The sequence below is a fragment of the Sciurus carolinensis genome, chromosome 2 (assembly GCF_902686445.1).
Source record: "Sciurus carolinensis chromosome 2, mSciCar1.2, whole genome shotgun sequence".
NCBI classification, from domain to species: domain Eukaryota; kingdom Metazoa; phylum Chordata; class Mammalia; order Rodentia; family Sciuridae; genus Sciurus; species Sciurus carolinensis.
The window spans coordinates 196,768,527-196,793,801 of record NC_062214.1 but is presented as its reverse complement, the minus strand read 5'-3'; the positions used below and the strand labels follow the sequence as shown (position 1 = coordinate 196,793,801).

At 47.8% G+C, this 25,275-nt stretch overlaps 1 protein-coding gene across 10 annotated transcripts in view; it reads right to left on the bottom strand.

The window, feature by feature from the left end:
- The window catches only part of Ppp2r5c (protein phosphatase 2 regulatory subunit B'gamma), a 132,017-nt gene that overhangs the window by 50,845 nt on the left and 55,897 nt on the right, over positions 1-25,275 (bottom strand). For all 10 annotated transcript variants that reach the window (XM_047539856.1, XM_047539857.1, XM_047539858.1 and 7 more), the window contains one exon: positions 7,471-7,670. In XM_047539856.1, the coding sequence (XP_047395812.1) occupies positions 7,471-7,670 (200 nt within the window). The remainder of the gene's footprint in view (positions 1-7,470; positions 7,671-25,275) is intronic.

Genomic DNA, 25,275 nt, shown 5'->3' with positions numbered 1-25,275 from the left:
GGGAGGCTTTCCAGAACACACTGCAAGGATCAGGTCCAAGGAGGGAGGGGTCCAGCGTGGATTCTGAAGTGAAGCACAAGCCAACCCTCCTGGGCCCTGGGAGTGAGTCCCCCAGGGACCCGGCCAACACACCTTGGGGACAACGAGGGTGCCCATCAGCTTCCAGTCAGCATCCACTCAGAGCAGGAGGACTGACGATGCAACAAGCTCACTCCCTGAACCTCCAGGAGTCCTGGCAGTACTTCCACTGCACATCATAAAAACCAGCTGGTTTTAATTGTTTTTTTTTTTTTTTTTTTTCCAAAGAAAGAAAAACATACCTTAATTGATTTTGTTTCTTTCTGGAAGTGGGGTCTTCCTATGTTGCCCCATTTGGTCTTGGACTTGGGACCCTGCGGTCCCACCTCCTGAGTAGCTGCGATTACAGGTGTGCACCACCACACCAGGCCCCTGTACTGATTTTTGATGATGACTACAGCACTATATGATCATTGTTAATTATTAAAATATATAGTACAGGTGAAGAATTTACATGATCATACCAGCCAAAAGCAGCTACAGTTTGTGCTGTGTTCCTCTAAACTTATTTTTATCACCACAAAGTACAATAAATCAATTGCTGGTGCAAGAGGCCATAGTGCAGTGTAGTGGTGCTGTGTGCAGCGTTTCAAGACGTGCTTCCTCTCCCCAAACTTAATTTTACATCTATGAATTCATTTCTGTTTCAAACATAAGACCACACTTCAGAGCATGTGTCTTTAATCCCTCAATTGCTAGTAAAACTAATATAACTAGCTCTCTACGAGGTAGTTGCACAGCCGAACAGAAAAATTAAGTGATCTCAAGGAATAAAACCTACACCACTGGTTAAAGTTCTGAAGAATCAGTTGCTTCCTGGGCCCATTTCTGAGGCCCCGGAGAGGAGGGGACACTTGAATGGCAACTTCATCATAGGGCCGCCCTGTTCTCCACAGGTGTCCCCTTTCACCCCCTAAGGCCCATGGTCGCCACGGCCTCTTCTGCTCCGCCAACTCAATCTTGCAGTCAAGCTACTTGCCTAACTGACACATCAGCGGACAGAAAGACGGGCACATGTGCTCTGGGGAAGTCTTCCCCCAAGTCTACTGCGTGGTTTGGTGGGTCACAATCAGAACCCACCTCCCCAGCAAGAGTTCAAAGATGGGAGGAGGTACAGAGGCAGTGCCAATAAGGCCAGTCCTTCCTGGAAGCCACACAAAGAGAACACAGGCAGCACACAAAGTAGGGGGCACGGGACACAGAGAGGGGGTCCTCCCCTGAGTCTGTGGACCAAGTGTGAGCCATCCTGTGTCTGAGACTCCCCTTTGAGCATGAACAGTGAAGGAGGGGTGTGCCCAAGATTCAAGCCTGCCCTTTGGCACACCAGGGTTCACACACTTCTTCCCAAGTCACCATTTCACCTGCTGGGGTCAGACGGCTGGGTAACTGCTCCTCTCCCAGGAGCTCACACCAAATCTGCCCCTGAATCTCATTCCTACCTTAACGTCTGCTTGCCTACTACTTCTCTCCACCCTCCCCTAGGCCAACTTCCCTGCACCTGCACTTTATCCCCAGTGTGTACTCCACAGTGCTGCAGATCACTCGGGGCGGCCTATCCTCCACAGTGCCTGTGCACATGCTCCCAGACCTGACAGGAGCCTCCGTCACAGAGCTCAGTCCTCCTGCCTGCCTACTTTCTGGTCTTGTCCCTTAAATAACAAAGGCAGGCACTGGGAGGGCTGAGACCATTGCTGAATGCCTGCACTGGAATCCAGCAGGTATGCAGTACATATTTCTGAGCGACTTAGTGAGTGGCTGTGTTCCATTCCGCAACCCAGCACAGTCAAGTGACTGGGAAATTCTGATGATGTTAAGTGCCTCTGAGCTGTCCAACTCATCCAAACAACGATCACAGTTCCCTTTCTGAACTTCAGGTTATAGGCACCTGTGCCTACTAGGACTAGTCTCAAAGTCAATTCAGGAAACTCTACCAAATGAACGAAGCTTATGCTGAATTCAGTGGAAGAAATGCAAGCGTGTATTTCTTAGGGAATTTACAATCCGAAGATGGGGCAAGGCAGAAAAATCACTCACAACACTTTTTCTTAAATTTCTGGCATGCCCAAGATCAACCTGGAAGATGAATGAAGACACAGGGCTGCAGCCTGTTTGAGGGTCTGCTTCTGCAGGGCCAGGGAGGGCCAGGAACCCAGACCTCAAGACAAGCTTCGGGGCGGTGCTGAGGCTGCAGTCTCTGAGAAGTACTGTTTCAGAAGTCCTGCTCTCAAAGTTTTTGGTCTTAGGACACTTAAACTCCTAAAAATTATTGAGGACCCCACATAATTTTTGTTTATGAGAGATATCTACTGATATTTACTATATTAAAAATTAAGCCAGAGAAATTTAGTAACAGTGTCTCTATTTGGTTTTAATGTATAGAACATACGCTGATGGGAAACAACTATGTTTCCCAAAACACAAACGGCGTGAGAAGAGTGGAAGAATGGTGTGCCTTCATTCCGCAGCTCTCTCCAACTGTGGCTGGGCAGGGGACCAGTGACCATCACACCTGCTCCTGTGCTCAGAAGGTTGCTCTGGCTGGAACAGGCGGGCACCTGGGAAGTGAGCGGCAGGCAACCGCACGTCCAGATGACCATGGGCTTCTTTGCTACACTGGGGGACTGTGATGGCTTGTTATGGAGAGCTGCCATGTGGACACTGAATCTCAAAGAGGGCCTGTCCTCCCCTACATTCAAACCCAGAGGTGGACGTTGCCCTCCCAATGGCTCTCTTGCCCATGAATGATTTTGTGATGTCACTTATTGGTCATCTGGAAAGTACTGGTTCACTGAGTTACAAAGACCTTCCATGTGGTGACTCACTTCATGGTAGTTATTAAAAATCCCACTCTTCATATCACCATGGGGCCCCAAATTTCCTTAAAAGCTCAAATTTTACCATTGACAATGTGGTCAGTTATTTTACTTAAGTGACATTCTCATTTAGTTTGTTTTGAGAAAGTGAAATATTTAAGTCTGAATATTTGGTGCGTCTGTCACTCATTTTCCAGGCAAAAGTGGGGCTCCTGGAACGCCAGCAGCTGCACTCGGTCCTCCCTCCCAACTCTGTGCAGGTTGTGGTCCCAGGGCTCCTGCAAACCCAGAGCTCAGCGGAGGGGACTGAACTGCCACGATGCAATATGTTTAACACCTCCTGCTTCGGGCGGGCCTTCAGGGGCAACTGGGTGTGTGGCTGTGGCTATGCCAGGTCATCCTAGCGCCACTGCCTGGCTCATTGCCAAGGTGCCCAAGCTGCACCCACGATGGCTTCTGCACCATCGGTGCCCATGTAACTTCAGTGAACAAGGGAAAAAAGTCTCGGTGTCATGATGGAAAGGATCTTGACCCGATGGACCCTCTGCAAGGGTCCACAGACCAGGAACCTCTGATCGGCTGACTTGGACGAGACCCTGATTCAGAAAGAGAGGCTCGAGAGCTCATCATCCGGGATCTACTGCAGGCTGTGAGTCAGAATGCTCTAGAATCACAGGGAGAGACTGTCATGCAGATCCGTGTTTCAGATCTTGAAAGGGTCCATCAAATTTAACTCCCTAAGCACTGCTATCAAAGCAGTTTTACTTTTATTACTTCGAATTTTTTTAAGTATTCTGTTACTTGGTTTTGTGGTCAACATTATGACTATCAGAAAAATGTCCAGTCTGAGAAGCAGAATAACTAGAGAATTAAAACAAACAAAAGCCAGATGCATGGTAATATTTAAAATCTGAACTGAAAGGATAAGAGTCACCATAATTCGAGCCTCAGAACCTCAAGGACAGGAGTCCTCCACTGGGTGCTCCCTCTCCACCCTACTCTCTGAACCTAAGCTTCTTCATCTGGAAAGGGAAAGGGCCATGCTAGATGTCTATAGGGTCCTGGTAAATGTCAGGACAAGGTCCACCATGCTGAACACACAGTCAGCTCTCCAGGAGGCTGAGGCTTGAGGAACAAGGGTTTGAACCCAGCCTGGGAAACCCTTTCTTAAAACAAAAATGAAAAACCAAAACATAGCATACCTGAAAATATGCTCAGCGACACTAGTTGTTGGGGAAATGCAAATCTAAACCACGACAAGATGCCATTTCACACCCACCAGGCTGGCTGGAATCAAAGATAGATAAGTGTTGGGGACACGGAGACACTGGACCCATGGACACTGCTGACAGGAACGCTTTGAAAAGGCCTGTCAGGCTTCAAACTGTCAAATGCACAGAGTCAACGCACGTCCCAGCAACTCCACTGCTAGGTGGACACCCACGGGATATGCTCACACAGAAGCCTGCACAGAAAGGTCCCCAGCAGCATCGCTCACAACAGTCAAGCCCAGAGGTAACCCAACAGGCGCGTGGCAAATAAGATGTGGTCGTGCTAAAGGAGGGAATATTATGTGGCAGTGAAATCATTTGGTTAAAAAAAGAGAGAGAGAAATGAAATGCTGATCCAATGGTACCACAGGGATGAGCCATACCCTGCTGAGTGGAAGCAACCTGTCACCAAAGACCTCGGACTGTGCAATTCCACACACATGAAATGTCCTGAGTAGGCAATCTACAGAGACAGAAAGCAGACCAGTGGTGGCTTAGGGCGTGGGCTGGGGAAGAGGCACTGGCCAGGATTAGCAGTAAGGACAAGACTTCCTGTAGCAGTAGAAATGTCCTAAAATTTGATGTGACAATGGTTGTACAATCTATTCAAATCAAAATGCACTGAAGTACATATTTTAGGTGGGTGAATTAAGATATGTGAATAATATCTCAATGAATCTGTTAAAAAACCACATAGCAGTCTAGGCTAGCAGGCAATATATTTACAAGTGGCAGGATCAGGAGTACAACATCCACAGAGCATCACATTCTTCAAAGTCAGTGGAAATTAATGTCTCTAAAAATACTATGACCAAAATATACACACGCATCACAAAGAGACACAGAACAGCAGGCAGTCCTTGGAGCACTGGCTGATTGCTGCCTAGGTGACCAGCACAGCAGGCAGAGCTGCGGGCTGCAGGACTCCTCAGCAGAATGGACCCTGCAAGTGTCCAGCTTCACACCTGCCACGAAGGCTCTGCCTGTGGGTGGAGGCCCTGGGGTGGGGGCAGGACTTCTGTGCCCTCTGGTGATGGAGGGTCACACGGTACAGTCCCACCCCCGCCCACACTCTCTTCTTCCATTATGCCTCTCATCAGTGCTGTCTGTAACACAAAACAAGAGCAGCGGATAAGAAAGCCCACCGGTCCCTGTTCCCATTCCATCCCCAGAGCTGCAGACAAGGGCCAGGGAGAAGGCTGTGTTCTCTTCAGCACTTTCCTCCCCTCAGAACAGAAGAAGAATGAAGTGTCCCACCCTCAGTGATCACAGAAGATGACCACAGCCACAGTTCTTCAAGGGACAGTGCAACAAGCCTGGAGGTGCTCTCTCTCTGGACCTTCTTCCCACCCGCCTACAGGGGCAGAGGGCAGCCCACCACCAGGCCAGGCCTGGGGTCTCTTCTTGCAAAGAACCATCATCTAAAACAACACAGTGCTGGGTGGCTTGTTTTGTGCTCGTCTCCACTGAAGACGAAAGCTTCGGGAGGGCAGAAATCTGCACAACTCTATTTCGTCGCCTAAAAGAGCGATAAAGTCCACTCCTGGGGGAGCTCAGGAAGGTCTGCACATGCTTCTCAGGGTCAGCTGCAGACCTAAGGGCTGGCCTGATGTCCTGCGAGGGCAAAGTAAGAGTAGGAGGGAACTCCAGCTAGGAAACAATCATAATGGTGAGCAGAGTCATGGTGATTCAATAAAAAAAAAAACAATCTCAAGGGCTGTCGGTATCCTGCGCGGTTCTGGTGGTGTTCACGGGGCAGTGACAGACGCAAGCCAGCCGCTGAGTCAGCAGCCAGCAGGCTTGGTTCACGCACAGGCGTTTAACCCAACCAGGCTAACTGGAGTCTCTTCAGCTTTGCAGACTCCTCCCTCTTGGCAAATCAGGGACTAGGGTCACTGAGACCTTTAAAAATGAATCAATCTTCCATACAGGTAATTTATATAAGTCTCAAGAATATTAAAAACACGACACAGGGCTGGGGATGGCTCAGGGGAGAGGCCTGCTTAGTTCACGTGAGGCCCTGGGTTTGGCCCTCAGTACCTCGAAAAACAAAAAAGGAAGATGTCATGTGAAGAACAAAATTATGAATTGTAGGAGAAAATATTAGAGGTTTTTTTCTTTATGATTCTGGGGCTGGGGTAGCCTTCCAAAGAAAGTGAGAGCTAAATTAAAGAAAGAAAAAGACACCCCCTCGTCCTTAGTCTGCACAGGGGATGTTTCAACATTTACTTTCTGTTCACTTGTCTCCAGGCAGGAGTTGAGCAGGGGGGGCCACATGGCCCTTGTAGTCTCGAGGCTGACCATACACAGCTGCGCTGGTCAGCATAAGTAACTTAAAATGATCAAGCCAATCACACCCTCTGCCACAGAAGACTCAATGACAAAAGGAACATTCCGATAACAATGAAAAAAAAAAACTCAACAGAAAACTGTGCTCAGTGTCAAGAGGAGTTTTGCTGACCATCATGTGAAATGCTGCGGTGAGGTATAGCGGGTGGAGTAAGAGCTGCCACTGGTCTGCAGACAGGCTGGAGTGGGGACTTGGAGGAGACCCGGGGGGGCATGGCCTGCCTACAGGCCGAGACTGTCCCAGTCAACCAGGACACTCCTGATCCCGGGACCAACAGATGGAGGCCTCCCCAGCCAACAGGCATGGACTCAGCATGCTGACATCTGCTTGGTCCCATCAACACTTGAACTCTGTCCCAGCATTAGAACTCTCCTGCACACGAATGGATGGTGTGCTTACTTCTAAACAGCACAAGGGTTTTATTATATTAATGTTATGTGTGTTTATTTATTTATTTATTTGGTACCAGGGATTGAACCCAGGGGTGCTTTACCACTGAACCACATCCCCAGCCTTTTTTATATTTTATTTAGAGACGGGATAATACTGAGTTGCTGAGGCTGGATTTGAACTACTGATCCTCCTGCCTCAGCTTCTTGAGCCACTGGGATTACAGGTGTGTGCCATTGCTTCTGGCACTATATGTTTTCAAAAAACAAAAAATTTAAACAGGATAAAATAATAAATATGCATAAAAGTTCTATTATTTTCTACCCCACAGGGTAGTTGTGAGGCCCGAAGGAGTTAAGAATGCAAAACACCTGCTAGAAGACCGCTGGCCCTCCCCTGCCATGATCACAGCAATCCAGCGAACAGCACCAAGAACAAATCTTGGAAGAGGAGGAGGCTGTTCCTGGGTGGTGCTGTGTGGGGCTGCGACGTCCCAGCCTGTCCTGGGAACACCAGAGTCCTGCTGAAGCTCAGGGCTGGGATGCACTGGCAGGCCGCAGTCACTTACCATATGGACTACTTCTGGGTAAATGGGCTCTGTGATCACATTCCGATTGTGGGTGATGTATTCTACCATTTCACTTAGAGCAGCTCGTTTTACTTCCTTCCACTTGAGGTCACTCAGTGGGTCGGAAACAAAGTCGAAGAGGACACAACACTGACGTAACTTCTGGGTAAAAAGCTTCTCTTGATCCGCAGGAGGAACATCTGAAAGGAAGAAGGCAAAGCACGTTGATCTCAGTGCCTAACCTAAGTGCCTGTTTCTTTTTATTGTGAATTATTAGAAGTTTAAGAAAAAAGAGAGGGTAGGGGTGAACAGAGGTTAAACATTCCTTAAACAAATGGCTAGTCACTGCTCTGATCACAGGTACATTGTATAATAAAGTAGGTGCTTTTCTTTCTCTTTGGTATTGGGAATTGAATCCATGGGGGTACTCTACCACTAAGCCGCATCATGGCACTTTTTACAATTTTAAATTTTGAGACAGGGTCTCCCTAAGTTGTAGAGGCTGGCCTCAAATTTTAGACTCTCCTGCCTTAGCCTCCAGACTTGCTGGGATTACAGGCATCTGCCACTAAGCCCAGCTTTTTTCACTTTTTTAAAAATTAAAAATAATTTATTTGATACTGGGGATTGAACCCAGGGGTACTTAACCACTGAGGCACACTCACAGCCCTTCTTATTTTTTATTTTGAAACAGGAATCTCACTAAGTTGCTTAGGGTCTCACTGAAAGGCTGAGGCTGGACTTGAACTTGAGATCCTCCTGTCTCAGTCTCCCATGTTGCTGGAATTTCAGGTATGTGTCCCTCTGCCTGGATGTTTTTCACTTTTTGAAACTATGTTGAGAGTAAGGTTCAAAATAAATTCCCCTCTGAATGCATTCACTCAACAAATACTGTCTGAGCCAGTGGTCACATGCCGGTCACTGCACTGGACCAGGAGTTAAAAGGCAGTGGTAAGCCCAGCCTGGGTGCAGATCTTTATCCTGTCTGATGACTGCAGGGAGCAGGTGCCGGTGAGCAGAGGACCGGGGGGATGCTTGCTCACACGTGTCTACTGGCTCTGAATGTTCACAGGTAGGACGCAGGTGGCTGTCCACTCCGGCTAGCTGGCAAACACTGGCCTCAGTCTTCAGACTGTCAAACTATTAGACAACCAGTAAGAGCAAGCACTTCAGTGCTCCTGAGAACATTTCATTCCTCATGCTACGGTGGGCACGTCGCATGTAGTGACCAGGTGTTAGTGACAGCAATATAGAAGCAGCAATGAGAACAGTAACAATTTTAGTGAGTGCTTACCTGGGCTGGATAGTGCCCAAAAACCTTTATTTATAAATCGACACTTTTTTCATTCAGTCTTTACAGTAAGACAACAAAGAGTGGTGTTGTAACAGTATTCGAGGGTAAGAGAAGCATTTGAAGCAAGGCAGGTCACTAGATTTTAGTGCAATAAATGTACAGACAGCAATTCGGGTCCCACACTGCAGACGCCTTTAAGAAACTGCCCAGTAATTAAGTTTTGGTGTAATATCAAAGAAAATGTCCATATTTTCTGAAAAGACCATCAAAACACTTTTGCCTTTCCCAACCCTGTCTTCCTACACTCCATCAGAGCAGCACACGGCCAAGGCTGAACACAGTCATCCCCAGCAAGCCGGACAGCAGAGACTCGGAAAAGAGAGAACAGTACCACTCTTCCCACTCAAGCTCTTTTGTTTTGGAAAATATGTCTATATTCCAAATGGAAAAGGCTAGAGAAAGCATGCATGTGGCAAAACAAGTAAGTAGATGGATTGATAAATAAAAGCATACAGGACACATCGTGACATGGGAGACCCTTCCTCCACACCGTCCCCTGGCCTCCCCCTCTCTTCCCAGAGATGAACTCTGAACTGAGCTGGCTCCACTGAGGGGAGCCCCTGAAATATCACAAGAACCACCACCTGCTCCAACATACTGTGACAATGAAAAAGAGGCAAAAAGACAATTTGCAAAAAACCAAAAGAATTTTAGGACAGGAAAGCAAAAAATTAATGAAGAAAACTCCTAAAATAACACCACAGGATTGACGAGAAGCTGGAAAGACTCAAAAAAAAAAAAAAAAAAGTTTTTAGAGGTTCTTCCGTAAATTGAGTGCTGATGCTAAAACTGAGTGAGAATTAGTGATATCGCTGTTAAGACCACAACTCTGAGGAGGACGACAACTCGTGAAAAACAGAAATCAACTCTTTTCAAGAATCATGCACACAATTCAGTTTTATGTTAACTGTAACAATGTGTTTAATTCAAGTCCAAGCCATGTAGAGTGTGTTTCACCATTCATCTTTAAAATCTCCAACCAATACATTTTAGTAAATTAAAAAAATGCAAGTTAGTTTGCATTTGATCAACATCTTAAAAAAACATGTGCTAACAGGACAGTAACACAGGGGAATAAAGGTGGGTGGAGGTGTACAGGAATGGGATTTACAGCTTAACGGATTCTGATTTCCCCTCCGTGCTGGGGATTGAAGCCAGGTGTTCTCTCACTGAATTACATTCCCACCCCTTTTGATTTTGAGACAGGGTCTCACCAAATTGCCCAGTCTGGCCTCGGACTTGCGATCCTCCTGCCTCAGCCTCCAGAGCTGCTGGGATTACAGGTGTGTGCCACTGCACTGGCTTTCTTTCTTTTTTCTTTTTTAAAAAATATTTTAAAAATTGCCAATGAACCTTTACTTTATTTGTAAATAAGTAGTGCTGAGAATCGAACCCAGTGACTCACACCTGCTAGACAAGTGCTCTACCACTGAGCCATAACCCAGCCCCTGGCTGATTTCTTGATAGCATAGATGTCATCACAGATACTAACTTCTGCCCAGGTCATTTCAGCACCCCCTGATTTTCATGTTTATTACCGAGAACTTGAGAGAGCTTCCAATTATTTCAAGACACCCAGGAAGAAAACACACAGACATTCTGGGGCCTCCGAAACAACAGAGGTCAACAGAGATCCTGGGGGAGGTAAAGGGAAGGGAAGGGGAATAGGAAAAACAGAGGACAGAATCAAACGTCACATGTGGGTACATGACCAGTGTAACTCCATGTCATCTACAACCACAAGAATGGGATACTAATTAATGTATAATATGTATAATGTATAATGTATAATATGTCAAAACACACTCTATTGTCATGCATGCTATAAAGAACAAAAATACATAAAAAAGAAAGATGGTGGAGTAAGAACCGATGTTTTAAGGCCTATCTAAGGAAGGGAAGCCTGTCATTCATATGTGATAAACAGTCATGCTCAACAGAAGCTACCCTTTAAGTAGGATGGGCATGCCCACTTCTAGATTTGCAAATGCCCCTGGTGCCAGTGTGCAGAAGGGCAGTGTTCTTATATCATAGCACCAGAACGAGACACAGGGAACTGAGCTGGCTCCACTGAGGGGAGCCCCGGACTAGCAGGACGCAGGAAGAGAACAGCAGTGTGCCTACTTATGTTTTCTTTGGTAAAAAGCAATAAATTAAGATGTACTGACATTTCATATGCAAATAGGCACACGTGGAGGAGCATGCTAAGACTATATTACTGCTGGGCAGCCGTGATCAAGGGGGTCTGGAGACCAAGGATAGGCAGTGAAGAGTCACTGTAGGCTTTTGTCAATGATTCCTAAGTGGCCACTAATATCACAGCTGACATCACAGAAATTACAGTGCACAGTGAAGAGGTCGGTCCTTCAACATATGGCACTGGGACAACTAGTACATAGGGACCAGAAAACAGAGGCAGGGAGGGGAAGGAAGAAATGGATCACATTATGTACAAATATAAAACAAACTAGCAGCTTACAGACTTAGATCTGAAAGGCAAATTGCTACTGCTTTTAACAATAATATAGAAGGGTGTCTCAGGTGGGTAAAAAAATCAGAAAGGACTTCTTCAGATACAAAACTCAGTAATTGTTAAAAACCAATCAGCTGAGCTGGGGCTGTGGCTCCGTGGTAGAGCGCTTGCCTAGCACATGTGAAGCACTGGGTTTGATCCTCAGCACCACATAAAAATAAAAATAATAGTATGAAAACAAACAAACCAAGAAACAAACAAAAAAACCAATCAGCTGAACTAGTCTAAAACCAAACACTTCAAGACCACCATCAATAACGGAAAGGTGAGTCACAGAATAGATTTACTTGAATACATGTAACCACCAGACTCAGATCTAGGATACAGAAGCTCTTCCAATCAATCAGTAAAGAACCTCCACAGAGCACCAACAGGCAAGCAGGCACAAGTCTTAACCAGGCTCTGCATAAACTATATTCACATGGTCAATCTCATGGGACAGGATCGCCACTCTCAAATGACTACAGAAATGCAAATTAAAACCACAATGAGATGCCACCAGTTACCCCAGAGAGCAGCACACACTTATCAGCGTGCGAGGAACTGAGTGCACACAATGCCAGTGGGCTGTGGAGCTGGAAGTTACCAAGTGGCCTGGAGATGTCTGCACCCTCAGGACTGCCTACCGGGCACACCACCTTGTGACAAGGTGACACGTGCACAGCACCTCTGTTCTCACAGCCCAGACTGGCCATTGGTGGTGGATCAGACACTGGCATAACAATATTCCAAAACCATGAGGGCAACAGGAAATGGATAAATCTTACAAAGTGCTGCTGCACGGCAGAGGCAACCAACCGACCCACCGATTTATTCAGCCTGACCTTATTTAGCACACCTTGAACTTTATAATGAAGGATCTATAGGGCCCTTGGGGTGCACGGCCCGGGTGGTGGTTATATGGTGTTTACTTCATGATCACTCACTACACTTTGATTTGTTTCACATGCTTCTGCATGTGACTTGTATTCCAAATGGAAAAGGCTAGAGAAAGCATGCATGTGGCAAAACAAGTAAGTAGATGGATTGGTAAATAAAAGCATACAGGACACATCGTGACATGGGAGACCCTTCCTCCACACTGTCCCCTGGCCTCCCCCTCTCTTCCCAGAGATGAACTCTGCTGCTTGGTCCAGGTTGTGGCAAGTCAGCAGGTTTTCAACAGGGCTTGAAAGTACCTCTAAACTAACTAGGAGATCTACCTGGGACTGGGAACACACCCGCGTGGGAAGTCCCCGTGCGTGCTGATGCCTCTCCATGTGGAGGAATCCAAGCTCTAGACAGTCTTCTTTGTTCAAAGATTTTTCCAACCAAAATGAGGACCTGAGCGATCTCTGATTCTATCTACATAGAGATTCTCACTCCAAGAAAACATCAGCACTTGGGATCCCAAGTGTATAAGATAAAACTGTGGTTTGGTTTATCTATGGGACCTAAAGCATCCATGTGAGGGGACAGGTGTGAGAACCAGAGTTGTGGAGAGCTGGCGATCTCGAGGACACAGTGCACGTCTTTAGGAACTGATTTAGAAATCAATCCAACACACATGGGCCAGGCACTGCGCTGGCATTGCCGAAGGGGATAAATTAAAACAAAATTCTTGATCTAAAAGAAAAACAACTAAAACCACGTGAGATGTGGTAAGTGCTGTAGTACAGCCACGTGGAGGCACTGGGGGAGCGGCAGGAGTGAACCATTCTGCTCTTGGTTCAGAGGCACGAAGGTCAGGGGGAACTGGAACTGTGGGGTGGGGGTGGGTGGCCAACACTGGCCATGGAGGTTCTGACAGCCACATGAGGTGGGAGCGGTCATCTAGGGGTGACCACTGCTCAAATCAGAGGGGCCTGGAGTCACAGGACAAATTAAACTCTCCTGGAAAACGAATGCTCCTCCAAGACAGTTGCTTCCATGAGACACTGGGTGAGTGTCACATGCCCCTAACAAATCACTGGACACTTAATGACAGGTTTTCATGGAGCAGTGTCTTCGTCTGTTCACCATTTTATCCCCATAGTGGGACTGCAAATATTTGCTGAATGAACGGATAGCTGTGAGGGAAATAAACTTAACTGAGAGGTTCCACAATTTAAAATGTCTACATCAAAACAATGCCATGCGTGTCAGAGGAGAATGCAACGTCTACGTGAACTTTAAGACAAGACCCAGAGTTCCAGAGAAGCCACCTACTCTGGACAGCACTTCCCACCCTGGGGTCTCCACAGCCAGGACTCTGTGTGGGTATGGATCTGAATCACCACGGCTTGGTGAGATGAGCGGTGCGACTTGACCTGGGTAAGAGCTCTTCCCAACAGACACCGACGGACCCAAGTCAGCAGGCCAGAAACAGGAAGAGACCTTTGGAAGACAATTCCACTTCCTGGGTGGCAGAAGACTGTCATCTGTGGTGAAAACGGACCCAAGTCAGCAGGCCAGAAGCAGGAAGAGCCCTTTGGAAGACAATTCCACTTCCTGGGTGGCAGAAGACTGTCATCTGTGGTGAAAACGACCGATTACTCTACAGAGCCAAACTCCAACCTGAGAGCAGAATCAACACATGACTGATGTGTACGAGGTGACCTGCATCACTGCCTGACCCTGACCCTTAGTAGCACAGTCACAAAACTGACTGACCCTAACCCTTAGCACAGTCACAAAACTGAATTTTCTCAAAATGAAATTTATAGTAAATCTTTCCTAATTTCAAAGTGCAAGTGTTCTCTTTCAAACATTCTAAAATAAAGGTACATCTTTCACATTTTCTTGATAATCCTCAAAACACTGATAAGGCAGTTTAGCTTCTGCTCAGGTGTGTGCCTGTGAGCTGCTACATGCATCCAGGGCCTGGTACCCGCTAGCCAAGTGCTCTGCCACTGAACTGCACCCCAGTTCTGCTCAGGTTTCTAAGAGGATGTTATTTCATTCAGAAGCAGCCAAAGTCCCCACCTCTCTTCATGGTGTCTGCAGTACTTGGTAGAGGGGGGCTGAAGTAACTGCCGGGTAACGGCAGGCAGACAGGACTCTGAGGAGTGCGGTCGCCATCCCAGGCGTGTCCCTGTCTCCCTGCAGTGCACTGTGTTTGGAGGTGTTCCAGGAGCCACAGTGAGGCATCCAGCGGTCTCTGCCGTCATCACGCTCCTGAAACTATCCTTCCTGCATGCCTTGCAGGTGGGATTCTGGCAGAACAAAAGCACTGCCTACTAAGTGAATGCGGGTATGCACGTGGAAATGCAGCTATGCTCTCGGTTTCTCACCGACACTCTATTTTAGACTTTTGGGTAGAGACGACCTGCAGCTCCAAAGCCTTTTCAAGCCCCAGCTCTGTGGCTCTCTCTCCTTGTGGTATGCCTTCACCCTGCCTGAAGCCTCCTTCCTGCAGGAAGAGCTGCTCACCCAGGGCCGAGTCTGGGTCCTCCACAAACCTGAACCGCTCTTGCCTTAGACATGTGCCTCCTCCCTTTGGGGTTCCTGCTGATTCTGGGCCTACATGCAGCTGCTGACCAAGAGAGGGGTCTGATGCGCTGTCGTATGATGTACCAACACTGACTACCAAATGCCACCCCTTTCTTAATAAGGGCAGTTAATTTCACTTAAAAGAGCAGAGGCAGAAGCCAAGCCAAGTTCTAGTTCATGCATGCTTTCCACCCCTGGGAACAGGGAATGGGTGAGGAAGGGTGGACGAGGCAGAGCAAGGTCAGTCAGGGATAAGATGGAGGCCAGGAGAGACTGGCTTCCTCAGAAAAGTTCTCAATCCTGCTGGTGAACAGGCAATGTGACCTGAATCACACAGAAGAGACAGGCTGGTTTCTAGTCCAGACTCTGCAGAATAAGAACATGGAAGTCATGAAGTCATTCAAAGTTGCAGGTTCCTGAAGCTATAAACCTCCTGTGGACACACATGCTTTCATTATGTGTCCCTGCCTCTTGGTGTAGGCGATCCAGAAGAGGAATCCAACAGACGGGAGCCCTACCAGAGATGGCTTTTTTTTTTTTATAGGAAAAGATTAAGATAGGTCAAACAAATTTTGAGGAATGATCCAGAATCCCAGCATTATTCGCCATTGTAGGCCATACTCCCCATTTCAGAACTGTGTTCTAGAATGTGGTGAGCGAAGTTAGATGCGCTGATTAGTACTAATTAGTAAATTTTCAACACCTGGGGTGGATCCCTGTCACTTTTGTCTTTTACTCATTAAATATTAAATAATATTATTGCACTTGGGGACCAGCAGCCCTAGCAACACAGTAGCTCATTTATGTAAGAACAAGGGCAGATGCTATCTCAGTAAAAGTAACAGTTTTTATTATATCTGATTAATGAAAGACTGATAAACAAGATTCCAGAACTTTCAACCAGTGGACAAATCAGTGTGGAGTTGTCAAAAGGGTATACTGACAAAAAATATGTGATTTTTTTTCAGCTTCTGTTCCATGTTCTCTAAGTCCTTTCTCTGTGTCTTAGAACAGGTGTGAGTTCTTCTTTCTGGACACAGCCTCTCTTGCTATGACTGGGCTCCTTCTTCACACCTGATGGCCCAGGGCTGGGAGCAGAATCAATGAAGGACAGAATGTAGTACACCTCAAGGGCCTGTGTGTTGGGACCTGCAGTCTGGGGCTCTTACCTGCAGTGCCAGCCTCACCAAGACAACCTGGGAATCAGGGTCACAAAGCAATCCAGGCACCATGAAGTCAGGGACAGTGTGCATGTGTTCCTTCTGGGGAAGTGAGGCAGAGAGAAACGGGCACCGGACTCCTTTGGCCTCTTTTGCAAGCCAAACCCACCGCATGACTACGCTTACCTCTAAGATGTAAATGACACTGCTATGGTTTGGACACGGCTTAAGTGTGTCCCCCAAGGTTTCATGTGTTGGAATTTAGTCCCCACTGTGAGGTATTAAGAGGATGAAAACTTATCCACTGTTGTGTTTAGAGGGGGGCCGCTGGGAGATGACTAGGAGTCGATAAGTTTGTCAGGGTGGAGCCCCGAGACTGGATCCTGGTGGCTCTATAAAGAAGAGGGAGAGACAGGATACAAGCAGACACAGGCTTTCCCTCCCGGCCCCTGCCATGTGATGCTCTGTGGCTGAGATTCTGTCAGTAAGAAGATCCTCATCAGAGGTGGAAACAACGGGCCAAACCAAACTGAGCTAAATAAGCCTCTTTTCTTTATAAGTTACATAGCCTCAGGAATATCAGCATAGAAAAGAAAACGCACTAAAACCAATCAGTGTTAATACAATCCTATGATTTCCCAGTCTCCATCTTGCCTGGCCATCGCCTTGTACTGCTGAGATTCTACCATACCAGAGAGATAAGCCAGTGAAGATGCCTGGCAGCTCTCCCCATCTCTGAGGGGTTCTCCAGGGCCCAGCAGAGCTTGCGATGGTGGAGAGGGCCCATACTGCACTCACTGCTTGGAGACCTGGACAAGAATCCCTGAGGCTTCCTGACTTATCCCTGACACTGAATTTGGTCTCATTCTGTGATTAGGCTTTTGGAGAGAAATGTGGTCAAGAAGGGACCATACATCCTGCACTCTGGCCCACTAACTTCTGCAGATCTCCAGCCCTGAGGTCAGTGTCCACAAATTACCGGCATGTGACAATGGTGTCTTAATGGTACTGATGACTCCACAGGTGCTCACGACCCATGAATTCCACGCTCCTGCTGTCTGTAGCTAACTTGCCACTAAGAAGAGCTGATCGGGGCATCCCCTGGGGAACAGAATTCTTCCTGTGCAAGGTGCCTGCAGGTGATCAGCAGGAGCTACCACTGGGGTGGGATACCCAGTGTCAGGGGCAAACACAAATTTTGAAGTGTGATGTAAATGGAAACTTCCACATTTCTTTTCTTTTTCAGTAGTACTGGGGACTGAACCCAGCTCTGGTCTTATCACTGAGACATCCCTAACCCTTTATTATTCTGAGACAGGGTCTTGCTAAGTTGCAAAGACTGGCCTTGAACTTGTGATGTTTGGGCCTCAGTTTCCCAGTAGCTGGGATTACAGGTGTGCACCAGCTCTCCTGGCAAAGCTTCCACACTTCTTAAGCCTGTTGTGTTACTGTCTCAAGTAATAACTACTTTAAACTGATTGCTTGGATACAATAAGACACATGTAGAAAAAGCAAGGTTTTTCCTCCAGCAGGGAAACTCATCACTGCCCCGCATGAGCTGAGGGGCCTGGGCCCACAGTGCAACTGGGTTCTAAAACCCTGTTCTCAAGGGTACTGCAACTCAGCTGGGGAGTTGATGGACACAGACCTGTGCCTGGAGGGATAATTCCCAAAGGGAGAACCAGCAGCAGTTCTTCAGTGCTGAACTCTTTCCATGCCCTCTGCTCCCATGGGGGATCCCTGATGGTGAGGTGGCAGGGGTGGTCAGCAGCACACTCAGCTCTCAGTGCCACTCCCTGCAGCCTGTCACCAGCCCGTATGGGTGGCTCCACTGACGGAGTGCATGAGTGCACTCTGCAAGAGCCAAGAGCCGCTTGCTGTTTGCTCCCCTGCCTTGAGGACTCCAGTGGCAGCTCCAAACAGCAAAGTGGCCACCCTGGAACCAGTTAGCACCCTGCCCTTCCCTTCTTCTCAATGGGGACTCAAGCGAGGCAAGTGCTCATTGGGGAGCTTGGCCTTCGACTGAAGTCACCATTTGCCACCCTATAAAAGGGGCTGTGACCTCATGCTCCCTGGATGACACAGCTGTGAATACATTTCAGGTTAGCAGGCTGTCCCTGGGGTCCACCAGTGGGCTCGTTTTCCCTTGCAGGGGTATGCCAATGTGATAACAAAAATCTGATGTTTTCATTATTTGACAAGAGAGACACACCAGTTGTAGTGCTTAGTATGTGCTGAAAGACACCAATCCCTCTCCTTCCTTCACTTGTTATTCTGCAGAACTGGGGATGGAACCCAGGGCTGCACATATGCTAGGCAAGCCTCACCACAGGGCCTTCCCAGTCATGAGGCTGACCCCCCCACACCTGCAGGGGAAACAGACTATTCAGGACCAGACATGCACTTCCTCTTAACTCCCACTCTCCTGACGCAGCAGGCGCAGGCCAGGGAAACCTGCCGTACGAGGGCACCCCCAGGGCAGTGCCACTGTTTGTGCCCAGGAAGGAGGGTGGACTCTGGCCGACTGGCAGCAGCTCTGCAGGGGGGCAGGGTGGGTGGCAGAACTGCTCACAGGAGCTTGGCAGAGGCTGGCAGAGTGTCTCTGAGGAAGACAGGCAGGCCCAGCAGGCCGTGTGCTTTCCTCCCTGGACTCGCCTGCGCCACCCTGGGGACAGCATGGGACTAATCTCCTGAAGCTGCTCAGTGCAGTGCCTGCTCCAGCGGCCTCCCAGGGCTCTGGCTGGTGACAGGCACTGCCCTCCGCCTCCCAGGACCATGGACAGTCATCGGCCTCTGTTCTAAAACTAGACAGTTCTACTGCAAAATGAACTCCCCATTGGTCAGGGGCAGCCCCTTTCCCTTGCCCCACTCCTTGGGTGAGGACAGAAGCTTGGCACATGCCTCCAACACTGAAGCCTCCTACTCTGCAAGTCACAGACGGATCCAGGACTTGAGGTGCCACCTCTGTGGAACTTTCTGTCTAGTCCTGTAAGTTCTATGTTTCCATACACAACACTTTGAGATTTGTCCTTTGAGTCCAGATTTTGGTTAAAACGTGTACTTGAAGCACTTCAAGGCTGTAATGCCCCTTCGTTTCTTTGCTAGGCCTCTAAGACACAAGGCAGCAGTAGCTCAGAGGAGTTAGGAACCTGGGCAGAAAGAGGGAGTACCTGGCCTGGATCCCAGCTCCAACTCAGTGACCTTGGACAGCAAGCTTTCTCTCTGGGGGCCTCAGTTTCCTCAATTGGAAAATGGGAATACTTGTGCTTCCTGGGGTTGTTGTGAATTAAGATATGTGTGTGTGTGTATATATATATATATATATATTTAGTTGTAGATGGACACAATACCTTTATTTTACTTATTTATATGGGGTGCTGAGGATCGAATCCACATGTGCTAGGCAAGTATTCTACCACTGAGCTACAATCCCAGTTTGTGCCTATATATTTTGCTTTTGTATATGATGCATTTCATTTTTTAATGTTTTAGTTATACATGATGGTAGAATGTATTTTGACATATACACATAGAGTGAATTAAGAGATATTAATGTGTTTAGTGTAATCCCTAAAATAGTGTGTCCTTGATAAATTTTGGTTGTTCTTTTTTGTTCGTCATAGCTCAAGTGACTTACTGTCTTTTACCACTCAATTCTGTTGTTCTCCCATCCCTTAGAAATGTCCACGAGGAAGGCAACATTTTTCACCCTCTCCAGGCACTTCCAAGCAGACCACTAATACGCTGCACTCAGCAATGAATCTGTACCTAGTAAAAGGCAGGATCCCCACTGGTTCTGTGTAAGACAAGTGTGTGCCTGCCCTGCAAACAGAGCCCAGAGACTGTGCCTGCTCTTCCTGTTCTGAGAACAGGGCAGCACAACACAGCTCCTTAGATGTTGGCTAACAGACTGGATGAACCCCAGATCAAATTATTACATACGTGCCCACTAGGTCAAAGGGAGCCAAGCTCTCCCACAAGTTCATGAATATCTTAGTGTTACCAAGATGTGGCATAACTAGATTTGAACAGAAAAATATTCTTAAAGTTTGATGGTTTATAAATGATTATGATGAAGTTGGGTTTTTCCTTTCTGTTTTTGTGTCTTATGGGGTGTGGAAGCTCACATGGATAAGAAGATCAACTGCAAAGTAGTAGGCAGACCAGGCAGCAGGAGACACTGCTGTTAACCAGGTGTGACCAGTTGTTTGACCTGTTTGGGCCTTCGTCTCTACAACTAAAAAATCAGGTTCTTTCAGGAATTCAAGTGCTAGGAGAAACTCCTAGAGCGGGAAGAGGAAAACACAACAGGGCCCTAAACAGAAACTAGAAAGAGCGATGGAGGGGTGTATGTGTGCATGTGCACTTCAATCCAGAGGGATTTACCAGGGAGTACTACACATGAAGACTCAAGGGCTTGTACCCTATAAATGAAACCCCTCTACAGAGAGCTGACCTTGGTGTTTACATGAAACCATACCTTGGTATTCGACTCCCAACTTATCATGCGTAAATAGGTATTTTTGAAAAATGCTGAGTTTAGAAAAAGACAGGCTCATGGCAAAATGAAAAAAAAAAAAAATAACCCAAATGACAGTCAAGAAAGAACAACTCGGCTGTTCCTATCTGGATGTCAAACAGGGGTCTCCTGGTGAGGCAGAGTCACATGAATGTGCCTGAGAAACAAACACTACATGTCCTTCTGTCCTTACCACTCTCGCCCCATGTCCAGGTGTCCAACGTACCGATGAACGATTGTCGGAAACTCACTGCACATTGTACTACAGGTTAATACAGTGTGCCAGCCTTCTTATACTGTTCTCCCTGACAGAACCTCTTGGAGACAGTGAATCCTGCAAAGCACATGCCTTCATGGCCCTGGGCCTGCTGTGCTGGAGAGCAGCGGGCAGGCAGGGTGGCCAGAAATCCAGGAGAGGGGATGTTGGACACCAGTGTGGCCATGGGAAGGCAGAGCAGCAACCTGATGTGCACTGGTGAAGCCCGAAGGCCCAGGTCAGGAGGGCCCAGGGGTCTGTAGGGGAAGGGTGCAGGTGGACAACCACGAGAAGTTACTAAAAAGCCCCCAGAGTCCATGCCACCTATGATCACATAACTAGAGGGCTCTAACCCGGCACAGTGAGGACTAGCTTTCTGTACTTGTAAGGTCTTTGCCTCTGGTAAGAGCAGATCATTATAACCAACCTCCATTGCACTGGGGACAAGTAAGTCTTCGAGTCAAACAAAACCTGTTGAAAGGCGTCAAGAAGTTTGCAAAATAGTGAAGACTTATAGGACCAAGAGAAAAGACATGGGATGAGCACTGCACCTGGGTGGCCTTCTCCTAGGCTAAGCCTTGGCCCTCTGGGACAGGGGGAGAAGCACGAGCCTAGCCTCTTTATGGCCTCCTCGGTGAATGAGACAAAAAAATAAGACCAGGGCCCTGAGGTTGGAGACGAGCCGGAGACCTCTGTGTTCTGTCATAAATAAATACATACATTCATAAACGTGTGTGTGTGTGTATGTGTGTGTGTGTGCAAGAAAGGGTAGAACAAATGCAGTAAAATGTGGGAGAGAAAAAAATCAGAGTGACGTTTAAATGTACGACCAGGGCCACTTCAGATGTCTGTGGTCCCATGGATGTGTCAAGGACCAAAAGGCGAACACCAAGAACGAGCCAGCAGTGCCAGGGAGGGCTGGGCGCAAACACCTGCTCCCCTGCCCAGGGCCTCCTGGGGATTGGTAGCTGTGCATTTAGTGCTACTGCTATAGCATCATGAGGAGAGAGTACAGTTCCTGCTTACTTCAACTGTCAGAAAAATACTGTCGTGCTGTTTTGTAAGCTACCACCTCTTAGATCTGAAAACACGCTCCTGTGAACGCTTGCTGTTCAGCCACCAAACCTCTGCAGTAATGACCGTCTCTGCCAAGGCTGCAGCAGGGCTGAAGCCCAGGCCCTCGCCGCCACCGCTGCACTCATGGGTTTGTCGCGTACTCCCCAGAGTTCTGGCTTCATGTTTCAGCGTCGATTTATCAAGCCACCCAGGTTCATGCCAGTTCCATCACCCCTAGAACCTCCGTCAGTGTCATGAGGTCAGCTTGTCTCATTTCTACTTTTTGCCCTGAATTTACCTTTGCCCGATATTACTGTCATGACCCTGCTTTCCTTGTGCATCTGCCTATCTTTAACTCGATTTCCCAGTCATAATAAAGAATGGAAGACAAAAACACCTTGACAGATAGTGTATTTGGCTTTCATAATTCTGGAAAAAAAAACCCAGTTTTGGACAAGTTACCTGACTTGGCCACTAAAGGAGAGATGGACCTCAAACACGCACAGGTGCTCCTGCCCCTCCACCCTGTGTCCTCTCCGAAGGGCATCCTTTAGCCTACTGTAGGGGAGGGGGCTTTCTAGGCTGGATGACTGGATCCAGGAGTGAATGCGGAATTACCACCACCAGTTCACCCACGGCAGTGACAAGCCACTTGATTAAATCAGTCACTTTCAGTAGCTTTGTGATCTTCTAACATTTTTGCTAAACTTATGGAGTAAGGACTCTTAGTAGTGCCATCTTCTTAAAACTTTTGGTCAAATAAGACAAAGCTGGTCAAGACCAACTGGAAAAGACTCCTCATGATCAGGATGACTGAGAAGTTCCATCTCCTCACTTATGTAAGGAAAACCTGGCACTGGATGGGTGAACAGTGGTGCGCAGCACCGGCTGGCCTACTGTCAGCCAGAAAGGCAGGCCCAAGCTGCCATGTTGGTTAGCACCTGGACCCCACTCCCATGTAGCCTGGGCTGGACAAAAATACCTGACCAGAAAGAAATGTCTAGGCCAAGTCAAAGCTGTCTCCCCAAAATTAAAGCTACTCACAGTTGGCTTCCACTAACTGGAATCTGGATGTAAGAGGAAGCAGGTGGTCAGCGTCAGTGATCTTGGTGTGTTCTAGACCTGGTCTAGACCTGGGCCACACCCGATCTCATCCAGCAGTCACAGCTCTTTTGTGAGGGAGACACTGCTACTGTTCCCATTTTACAGATGGGCCACAGTCACTCAACAGGGTGGGTGACTTGCTTCAGATCACACAAACAGAAAAATATGCGCACCCCTGAGAGACAGCGGAGAGAAAACCTGGTTTAAAGGCTGTGTGACTGGCGGCTGGAGGAGAGCTGGGACGCAGGGGAGCCAGCTGTGCTTCTGGAATCTGACCCTGAGGCCCAAGGTGTGGCTCCTCTGCTAGGGTCTATTCTTTACTGCTCTCTTAAACACCCCTCCCCTTTCATCTCATCCCCCGGCCGAGGCTGCTGCTGCTGCTTGCAGCCAAAGGGAAGAGCCTGGAAGGCCTCTTCAGAACAGGCCCAAGGCCCTGTGGCTGGTCCCAGGTGTTCCGCACCCCAGTCATTCACCAGCTCCTTTGGGAGTTCTGCCACACCTGTGTGGATGTACCATCATTTACCTGGGTGTTTAGCTTAAACAGACACATATATAATCACTAAAAGATAATAACACGCAATTCTGACTTAACGTCCCCCCTACCCCGTGTAGCCAGTGGCACTGTGTGCTGACCATATTCAGGGGACTCCTGGGCTGTCCCATGGTGTGAAGGAAAGGACAAGACAAGAAAGCCTGTTTACCTAATTCACAGACTTCTGAGCCAACAATGACCGCTGCTTGGCAACTGCATACGAAGCCTCCAGCTACCACCTCGAATGAGGAAATGAAAATTGCTTTAGCCTCCACAGCAGTTCTTTCCTTTCACTGGGAGGACGGGCGGACAGACAAACAGAGAGACGGACCACGTCCTCTCAGCCTTTGATGGCGCTGCCAGTCTTTGGTTCTATAAATGAAGCAGTATTTAGGAGCCCAGTGTGAGAATCTCTCCCCAGATCCCAGGCTACCCACTGGTTCTTTTTTAAGTTTTGCTTTCAAATATACATCATAATATTGTTGCTCAAATAAGTATGCTTTGGACAAATTAAACTCAACATTAGAGTAAATAACAGCTAATTCCTTACTAACTTAAGGAATTAATTGTATACAATCAGGTGGCATGTTCCACCTTACCAATCACACAGAAGATCTGATCCACAATGGATCTGCAGCTACAAACTCGGAGAAACTTAAGAAGGTGATATGCCCATCAATCTGTTAGCTGAAAACAGTTTCTGAAACTGCTGAATAACTCCATTCAAAGGTGAACTGATCCTCTAAACTGGCTTCTAGCAAGCTTTTTCCCCTGTAATACACTTCTCCAGACAGTTGAGGCCGTATCAAATTCTTTCCTGGAAGTAGCCAAAAAAAAGCGCCATAATGCCCCACACCAAGGAGGGCATGTCTTACACATTAAGACACAACACGAACATATCATTGTACCAGCACGTCAGGAAGGATCAGGCTTCGTCAGTGATAAAACAAAATAGCAAAATGAACAAAACCAAACCAGCATACACCTGTCCCCAAAGCTGAGTGAGCTGCTTTCCTCTGGGCTGGGCACAGTCCCCGAGCAGCTTCCCTCCCAGTGAGTGCCGCGCAGCACCGCTGCACTCGCAAGTGGGTGCTCACCCAGCCCACCACTCCAGGTGCTGGGCACCCGAGCGCTCAGAGGCGTTTGCTGACCGGCCAAGACGGCTGCACGTGCAACTGCACTGCGATACCAGGCCTCCCTTCTGCTTCTTCACCATCCATGCAGTTTTCTCTGCCAGGTCTCGTGTCCCATGTCCTCGGTCCCACGTGTAGCAGCTACAAGCCCAGCAGTCACATGAAGGCCGCCCTGTTGGAACATTTGTTTTTCCACTCTGTAACTGGGGCTACCTACTCATCTTCTCACCTCACAGCACTACGGAAGCAGGAGGGAGAGAAGTGTAAAAAGAAAGCTGTACTCAGAACTTATCAAGAGGATACTTACTTATTAAACATAATACAGGGTGTTTTAATTTTTTAAAATCGTCTCATGCTCTTGTTCCAAGGCTAACGGCCTTGGAGTGAACGGCTGCCTTCAGCGTTGATGGCTGAACTCCCACTAGCTCAGGCTGACTGGACTGAGTGGATCTTCAAAGCTTCTAGTGTCTCAGTGTGAAGGTTGTGAAAAGCTGCTTCTAAGGTGAGATAAAGAATTTGGGGCCTTGGCTGAGTGCTAAGAGTTTCTGCTTGCCCAAAACAGAGGTCTGTCGACAGTGATTAGACCTAAATCACTGACACACATGGCCCCTCTGCAGCTAAGTGTCCGCACACAGTATGCTCCCCTGGATGCAAGCACTGGAATGAGACCTGGGTCTTCCAGTTTATGCTCAATCACACCAACGAGTG